The 9,763-nt window shown below is 38.1% G+C and overlaps 1 protein-coding gene across 2 annotated transcripts in view; it reads right to left on the bottom strand.

The window, feature by feature from the left end:
* Window positions 1–2,972: 2,972 nt before the first annotated feature.
* Window positions 2,973–9,763, bottom strand: part of MRPS35 (mitochondrial ribosomal protein S35) — a 12,160-nt gene continuing 5,369 nt past the window's right edge. For both annotated transcript variants that reach the window (XM_031057048.1, XM_005421042.2), the window contains one exon: window positions 2,973–3,423. In XM_031057048.1, the coding sequence (XP_030912908.1) occupies window positions 3,151–3,423 (273 nt within the window). In that variant the 3' untranslated portion in view covers window positions 2,973–3,150. The remainder of the gene's footprint in view (window positions 3,424–9,763) is intronic.

Genomic DNA, 9,763 nt, shown 5'->3' with positions numbered 1-9,763 from the left:
TTTCTATCTCCAGATTAGTGACTGTAGAGTGCCCTTCAGAGCACCCTGATGCTCCACTGAGTCTTACCCTCAATATCGTATCATGCAACTGGGACCTCAGTTCTTACCAGAAAAAGATATAGGAGACAAAATGAAAAATGCTATGTGTCCCACAGGCAAATGCTTCTGGGACAGCAGGGAATTATTAAAGCAAGATTGTGTTCTGAAGAGATTTCTTGGTTTGTTGACAGAGAGAGAGGAAAAAAAAGTTGGCAGAAAAAGGGTTATATGAAGCACAATAGCAGAGCTATTTCATTACAGAATAAGAGAGTCACAAAAAAAAAACCACCAAAAATACATTTTAGGTATGAGGGAAAGCAAGAAATGGGTAGCAAGATGATTTGTGCAGACAACACATCCCTTTTTAGGCAACTGCCCCTTCATTCCTTCCCTGTGCTTGTAGCATCATTATGCCTGAAAACAGGGGGAAAAAATGTCCACTCTCAGGAATGTTTATATGGGGGATAAAAGGAAAGTTCCCACAGGTGTGCACAGGGGGATGCACACCTCATTTACATTGTAATGTACACGACACATTACTAAATGCTAAAGATGTGTTTATTATTGTGTTGCAGAGCTGCTTTAACCTGTAAGTCTCTTAATCTCTAACTCTTCAGTTTTTAAACTTCAGCACAGGCTTCCAGAGAGATGAATGATGCAAAAGTATTATACAGTAAAATAGAGATGTGTAGTTTACTTCTTAAAAATATGTGCTGTATTTTATATCCTTGAGGTTGGGAAGGCTCCCACAGGGGTTAAGATCCCAGTGTTCCAGGTATTCTGCACAGTCACAGAGAAATACTGTCACCTTCAAACACAAGCAGTTTAGAGGCAGAAGCAGAAAAGCAGAGAGGAACATCCAAGAGCTCAAAATAGCATCCAAGCTGCCTTTTGTCCTGCCCACTGCATTACACAAGTTCTGTACTGTAACACAGAAACCATCAGTAAAAATCACAAGTGTAAGTTTGAGTTCCATCCCAACATTGCTCTTGGCCAGTAGGCATCACCTGTTCTTGGGAGAGACACTTGGTGCTCAGCAGACAGTCACCTTAAATCCTGCTTGTGTTACTTGAAACATTCATAGGATGTAGGTAAGTTAGGTTTGAACACTTCAGAGAGAGATGGAGAAGCCTGTGCATTTTAGTTTTCCATCAATTAGCTGTGAAGCTAATGAAAAAGTCAGTTTCCCTTGCTGTGCCATTCTTTTGTACCACACATTATTATTGATAAGGTCAAATTGTTGTTTCAGCCATGACTTCCAGAGTTCTGCTTAGGTCCTGGGATGTCCTCTGCTGCAGAAGATTTTCTCAGGTGCTCACATGTCCCAAGTACAGAAGGACAGCTTTGTGGAGAAAAGCAAACTTAGAGGTTTCTTAAGACATTTCAGGGCCTCACTCCTGCCAGCCTTGTACACACCACTGGCTCCCCAGGCTGGCTCCTAGGGCAGCCCTTGTGCAGGCACTGACAAAGCTAATTAAGGAAACAGATTTCTCCTGTGCACATACTAGAACCACACTGCCTCTGGAACAGAGCCAGGCACAACTTCAGGCCCCATTCTCTTGAGTCAAACTGCACTTATCTCCTCCGTTGTTTTGGTTTCATGGCTGTTCAGAGAAGATTTGGAATTATACAGATGTTCCCATTTCAAATGGGAATTTTAAACATTACCCTCATTGTCCCTGGATAAAGGAGCAACCTGATAACAGCTGAAACTTTCCCCATATTAAGCTAAAATTTTACATTAATACACATCCAAAAGGAAGGACTACCAAAGAACCAGGTCAGTCAGTGCAAAATTTGGATTACAGAACAAACATTTTCAGTCTTAGTACAGCTCTGGCAAATTCTCATAGGAATTAAAATGCTGCATTAAACTCAGTCTCTCACCATATGAAAACAATCCTGACCTAAGAAGAATCCTTCCTAAACTGACAGTGTTTTGGCAGTGGGAACAGATGCACTCCTTGGCTCTATGTACACACAGAGCACACAGTGAGAAATCCTAGCAGGGAGTGAGTCCAGCACACAGAATGCTGCAGGAATCAATTCCCCTCAGCTTTCAATGTCTTTTTTCTTACACTGCTTCTGCTCAACGAGCTGCTGGCATGGGCAGCTCTTTTATAGGTATGCAGAATCCTTAACTCCCTCTGCCCCTTCTGGAGAATGACTTTCTCTCTAAATTAAAATCTTGCTTTTATACTACCAGGAAGGTAGAATAAAAGTAAGATTTATTTATGTCCTTTCAAGGTTTGGTAGGGTTTTTTTCCCTAATTGTGAGAAGGCAATAAAATTGTGATTACAGGTTTTAGATCAATTTCTTTCAATTACAAATTATCAAATATAAGATAAACATCCATATAATCCTTTCTCTGTGCTACATAGGATGCTACAAACTTTTGTCTTTCCTTGAAAAGCCTGAGTACATTCAAGGGAGAAGTCAGCAGGCCTGAGGGTAACAAGGCTCAGTCCATTTCTATTTAGTTACAAACTCACCTCACCAACTCTCATCATTCTTCCTGTCCCAGGTACTCTGGGATCTTCTCAACAACTGCTGGTTCACCTTCCCACTACATCTCATTTTCCACCTTATTTTACTCCCTTATTTTAAAGACAGGTGCTTTTACATAGGATATTTGTTTGCTCTCACAATAACTGAGAACCTCAACTGTCCAGAGTGCTTCAACACCTCTCCAAGTCAGACTCTTAGGCAACATCATCCTCATTTTACACATAGGCAAAAATCTGAGTGGCATTTGAAAAGCATTTAGAGTTCCTAATTTTCAGACTTTTAATTAATGAAAGTATTAACTAATTTAATTAGTTTTGACATTCTTGCTCTAGGTAAATATCCAAAGAAGTGTGAGAAATCAGAATGTGATTAAGCAGAGGACTGAACTGATCATGCTAACAAAACACAGAATAAAACATTCAAGTTACCAGTATGAATCCAAACATACTTTATTCAAAGGAAAAGATTCATGGACAGGACTTAACTCATCATCAACCTTTTGGCTCAAGTTCTGAATAATTATACATCCATATCATTAGAAACACCACCACAGTAGTTGGACATCTCTGTAATGATCAGGTGTACCTGCAGATCTGCCCTTCTCACGCTTGTATATTCAGTAGTTTCTTCACAGATTCTTTGTACTGAGACATGTTACTTTCTGTTTCACCTTCATTTTTAAGCGCAATGACTGAGTTTCTGTAATTTTTAACCACTTCAGATGCCAGCAGCTCCTCCTTAGTGACATTACTGACATTTTCTGAAGCTTTTATTCGAAGCAGTGTGTCCAAGGCATTTTTCTGAGAACGACTGTTTTCCCAGATATATTCTTCCATGTCTTCTTCAGACTTCTCACTCTCCCACTTCTCAGTTTTCTGAAAGAAAATAAATGCACAACCTTAAAAACTACCCAAGAGTGAAATAAAGCAACAATAATTTAAATAACTTGATCTCTCATAATGATTCCCTTTAAATAAAAACTGTGTTCATAGTGGAAGGTATTTCCTCCTTGTTACTCAAGCCTGTATGAGCAGGATGAACTCCTTTCTCCCACTCATCAGGTTCTTTCCGTATCTGGCAGATACAACTGGCTGAGTCAGGGTGGGAGAAAAAGCTTATGGACTGTACATAATGAGTAACTAAAAACCTTGCAAAAGTAGTAATTTTAAAGAGGCCTCAACACTGCAGTTGTGGAAGCAGAACTATGTCCCTAGCACAGCGTTCTGGTCTGGCTGCACTGGCTGGTGGGGGGAAAGTGAGACAGTAACGAGTATCCCATGATGTGATTCATGAAGAAAAGCACCACCACCAAATCCATTTCTTCTTCCTGCAAAATACATTGCTCAACAGAATCTCTATCCACAAGGTGCTGATCATTACCCAATCAGTGCTGCAAAATCAGACAGGATCACAAGTAGGGCACTGACTGAAAAGACCATCCCAGTGCCTGTAAATACACTTTTTCTGTATCAGTTCTGCCTTTCAACATCTCTCCAGCAGGCCTTGAAAGAATCTTTAAGGAATATTTCAAATGCTATTTTTTATTGTACTTTGATAAATACAGATGCTTCAGTGATATCTTTGCATTTTTATATATTTGCATTTTTATATATTTCAGGCTGTATGTTTGAGTATTTATAATTTTTTTAGCACTTTACTGATGTAACCAGTATGTCATATCTTTATATTACCTCATCTATGTAAGAATCACAATTTGAAGTATTTTGGGTTTAGTTTTGCTATTCATGTTTTTCTTACAATTGTTATAAAATCATGCCTAAATAAAACTTGCATTCCTCTGGAAATATATTCAAAGAAACCTTATAGTAAAGCCTTTACATCACACTGATTTTGTCTTTTCTAAAATCACTTGCCAAAAAGGGCTCTTCAGTAAATTTTTTAGCTGTGCTATGCAGAACCAAAAAAACATCTTGCAAGTCAGGGGAGGAGAGTTTTTTTGGTGCTGTTCAGGGAATGTTTTGTTTGTTTTTTCTTTTCTGGGGAGGTAAGGTGGAGGGTATGTGCTGGTATTGTTTTTCATTCGTTTATTTAAAGGTTATTCTTTCCACTAAGCATCAAGGCTGCTGCAGTCAAGCCACAGTATTCAATAACCTTTAATTAAGCCCCAAGATATTTTTCACCCTGAAACTCTTGTGTGCTTGGATTCCTCTATCTGAATTTCCCAACTGCCGTGTCCTGCACCTGGTAAATGGCATCTCTTGTTTTTTGAGTCTGAGTCCAAATGTTTAGTCAGAAGCAGCAATTCACACTGCTCAAAGGTTCATATGACTGACATTAAACCCTGGACACAATAAAGCACAGGAGTAAAAGGACCTCACTCAGTTTCTGGAGGGGAAAAACAGGAACAAAAGGACATCCTGTAGCCCTGTACTGCTGAAACATTAATGGAACAAGTGGGCACAGTGAAGTGTTCCTTGTCTGCTTGACAAACCCTGCAACCCAGGGTGGAGATTTAGAGTTTTAAATTAACAGCATCATCCTGCTTTACACATCCCCTGGTTATCTGCAGAGTGGCTATCCAAGACACTTTTTCCCCTGAACTCCACCAGAATTTCCAAGCCAAAGCCTCTCTCACAGGGATAGGGTTTCTCAGGGGTAAGGGAATATGGGTATCACTGCTGGTCACTCCCTGGACCAAACCCATGTCTGAAGTTCAAACAAAAGACCCCTGTGAGCCTTTTAAACACCTCTAAGTCACACAGAGACAACAAGGACTAATGACAGTATTACATTTGTCTCTTCAGGAATATCCTTCTCTGTACACAGCAACTCACAGGATTCTGGAGATGTATGCTGATAAACAGATTAAGATTTCCCTACCTCTTGTGAGCATTACAAAGCAAGATTTGAAAGCAACTGTTGAGTATTTCTTTCTTGGAATCTTTCCCAGCAGAATGATGTTGTCAACATGGATTTTAAAATAAAATCTTGACTGTGTGGTGGGAGGTGAGGGGGAAGGCAGGAAGGGATTTGACAGTAGGGGGAGATTTCCAAATCCATTAGTTTTTGCAAACTGTATCCAGTGAAACTTTGATAACTTTTCAACAGAATCTACTGCAAGAGAAAAGTGACTGTAGAATTATACAGGCAATTGGAAACATACTCTAGGTAGACAAGCACAATGAAGCCTGAGCAGTGGAAATGTTATACCTGTTGCAGCCTCAGTTTAAAGTGTTATGAATAAAACTAATAAGGGCAACTACATAAAGTTCAAAAATTAGGTCTTTATCACTCAAATTTTAGTAATTGAATTATTTTTGTCCCCTGCAGATTTTACATGTTAAGTGACCAGGTTAAAAAAACTATTCACCAGTTTTAAAACTGCAGTCTTACAAATGAGAATAAAACTGTGAGAAGTGGAATCCAACTGTGATATTGAGTGACATTTTCCTAGAATCCCCACTTTGTGAACCAGGTTAAAAATAAGAATTCACTAAAAAGGGTTTCCTCATTCTATCACACATAAGACAGAATCTCAGTATTATCCAGCTTGGCTAAAGATGCACTCAGCTGATATTTTCAACCTTTTCCTTTTAAAAACCTTACAATAAGAATCAAAAAAACCCCAAACCAAAACACCAGAAAACAATTTTCCATATAAAGTCAAAGATCTAAACCTATAACTAAAGAGGCATAAAAGGCTATTTTTTCACTTCCTAATGCAAAGATAAAGAATTATTTTTTCAATGCCATAAACAATAAGGATTTATTTCTAAGCAAATCTTTTATGCTACAGTTTTAGCCAGCATTTTGGGAGATTTACAAGCTTTTGCAATGCTTAATCTGAATTCTGAAAGAGTATGAATGCTGAAATAGACTTTGGACAGTGAAGTTGCTTTTTACATGTAAGCCATTAACAAAAAACTTCACTTTATATGGTATCTTACAGTGCAGAAGAAAGGGAAGAATTTGAGATCTCTTAAGCAGGCATTTCACCATCAATGTGCTTGGGGTTTTTTCTGCCTGTGTAACTTGGCCAATTTTGTTGCTGCAGTGATACAGAAGCTTAAAATTTTCAGTTCCCTGATACTCCTTTTGGGAAAAACATTTGAACTAAAATTTCTCTAGGGGCACACAGAAATCTTGAGGGCAATTAAAAACATGACTCATGTTGGTTAATGTTCTTGTCAATGGTTTGAACAGTTAAATATTTAATGTTGTTTCGCAAAGACCAGGTATTTTAAAAGGATTATTTTTGAGGGGAAGCAAAGTTCCTTAAATGCCAAGTCAAATTTCAAACTCTGTATAGCCTGGAATAAATACACCTATATCTTTGTATTGCATTGAAATAAAAGATGTTCTGTGTGGTACAATAATCTTAGATTTTCAGCTAATAAATGACAACTATGCTAACAGTTTCGAAGTTTCTGGGAACTTTCAATCCTAAGAGGACTTGCCAAAACAATTATGTGCTCATCTCTTTGGATATAATACACTTTGATCTGTACTATTTAATTAACAACTTGGAAATATCAACAGAAGTTTGTAGAAAGGCAAAACCTATTTGTATCATATGAGATTGGATACAGAAATTGTAATTGCTTGGTGATGTGGAATAAGTTAAAAAATCCATTCTGAATAAGCAGAACTGTATTTTTTAGGACACAGAAATGGCACAGGACAGGTAGGACCTCTAGAGGGTCAAGGGAAAATCAGGAGAAATTATCAGGATAAAAATTCCAGCGAGGTACAAACGTGTAACACAAAAGGAGAACAAGCAGAGAAACAAAACCAGAAATCTGCCCCGAAGACTAATACTACATAAGAGATGCTCCCATAATTAATGATGCTCTCATAATTAATGATGCTCTCAAGTTTAGTCTCTGGCTCTGTAACTAAGGAAAGTCGCCATCAGTCTCTTTCAAAACTAAGGACAATATCTATTTTCTCTAGGCTGGAGTAGCCGTATGCATTTTCTGGAAAATCCAGGTTTCTGAAAGGGTCATTTGTATGGTATTTATCTACCTCACTTTGTTTTTGGAAGGCTGACCAGATAAGATTTTGATCTCATCAAGAGAGATCAGTGATATTAAAAATCCAAGTCTGATGGTTTTCTGTTCAGTTTATTAGTGTCTATGCCCCACAAGACTTTGCTTCACTCCAACACAGACTGAAAATTGAACAGCCTCAAAAATTGTATTTATGCATCAAAAAGGAGCCTTGTTCCTCCAGCAACAAGAAACATGGAGCTTAAAGACAAGGTATTGCAAAAAGCTTACTACAGTCAGAAATATTACAAAGACAATTCCTGATTCAATCTTTTGCTGGAATGCTCATCCTTTTTGGTTCCAAGAGGTACAAAAAAAAGTGTAACCTTCTTCTCAAAGAATACACAATTCCTGTCGGGAAATCTCCTTCCTTTGATTTTAAATGTTTGAACTCAGAGAATATGGATAAAGCCACTTTAGCTTTACCTTTTCTGGCTCCCATTACTGATGAGGACTCTCTCAGCTGCCCAATTCTGGTGAGCATTTAATGCAATCCATGGTTCAAAACAAAAGACATATTCCAACATTTAGAGACCAGCCTCACTTCAGCCTCAGTCTGCATTACTTGAACCACACTGAGAGAGAAGCCTGTTCTAGGAAGGGAGGGCACAATTATGCCACCCTTCATTGTTCAAAGGTCCCCAAGTCAGGAGCTTCACCCTGAACATCTTCAGTGATACTAAAGGTGCCCAGGGAGCTCCAGCAGGACTTGAGCGCCTCCTCCACCTGCCACTGCAACTCTACAACCCCCATGGCATAACATCCTGAGTGTTCCTAACATGAACTTTGGAATCTTAAGTACCCAGAGACCTGTTTAAGGTTTCAACAGTGGACTCATATCCTTTCCACATATTATAGGCTGAATTACAAGGTAAACTCCCACTATGCAACTGCAAAATTTTGCTGTTACCAAGTATTACTGGCACGACCTAAAGTGGTAAAAATTATGTTTATTTGGAATGGCTTAAAATGACTGCAGTTGAAAAAAAATGAAGATGAAGCCTAAAGAAAAGCTGTATGATGGATTTGAGTGTTATCATTAGTGGTCATGTAAAAATACCCATTCAGCATGCAAACACAGACACTGCATCCCACCAGTGCCTTGCCACTGAAAGCTCTAAAAAGAAATGCAAAAGTAGTTCCCCTGAAATTCAATCAAACTGTACAGCTGCAGGGTTGATAAATTTTAATTCAGCTTCCAGTGCCATGCTGTCTGCCCATTCTTCATTTTTTTCCTTTCCTCGCCTTTCTGTTTCTTACTGTAAGAAGTAGTGGAGAATAGAAAATCCAGGACAACTTTTTAGTAATCTTTCAAGACCCCAGCTTAGCAAGGCTGAATCGAGATCCTTCACTCTCCCTCATCCTGTGTATGTTGAAACACCACATGGAATTGGAGCAATAAAATTTTAATTACTCTTAATATTTTTCCTTACTGGAAAATTGACTTTGTGCTGCATTTACGTCTCATTGCTGCTTCCAGCTCCTGACAGAATTGGACTTTTGAATGATAAACTATTAATCCAAGCTGTGTGAAGAAATCCATCCATGATCTTTTCAACCACTCGAGGGCAGCAAACTCTAACTCTTTAAAAAACACTTGTAGCATAAACACACATCCAGGTTTGGAGTGATGTTACAGAATTCAAGCAGTACCAGCATTTGAAGGCAGCAAAAATACAACTGGTTAAGCTGCTGATTAATAATCCATCAATGTAGCTCACTCTTTCACTGATTAATTCAATCCAGGCATAATCCTGGGGGATAATTTGAAAGGAAGCACAGAAGTACAAAGAAGAAAAATTCAATTCTTACTAATTGGAGCAAGTCAACCATCTAATTAATACATTCTGAAAGCTAATAAAACACAAATATCTGATTAATAAGCAGACAACTAGTAAACAGGAAGCAAAACATCTCCAAGTATTTTAGAATTAGAAAATAAATGGACCTTTTTAGATTTTGAAGATTTTTTTAGACTTTTAAAATAAGTGAACTCATGGGTCTGATACTGCATTTGTAACTGTAATAAAAGAATGATACATTGCTGGCAACTAAAACATAATTACACTTGAAATTCCATTTCCTGATGTATATCTGCATATAACATTTCCCCCCATACATGCTTCCAATTGACAAAATGCAGTAAAACAGTTATTAAAATAAATCATAGGAGTTCTGCCACATTTAAAGAGATCAGGGGCAAAGT

Source organism: Geospiza fortis, unplaced genomic scaffold, assembly GCF_000277835.1.
Source record: "Geospiza fortis unplaced genomic scaffold, GeoFor_1.0 scaffold10, whole genome shotgun sequence".
In the NCBI taxonomy this organism is placed as follows: domain Eukaryota; kingdom Metazoa; phylum Chordata; class Aves; order Passeriformes; family Thraupidae; genus Geospiza; species Geospiza fortis.
The sequence above is the reverse complement of the archived record's forward strand: the minus strand, read 5'-3'. Positions and strand labels throughout refer to the sequence as shown.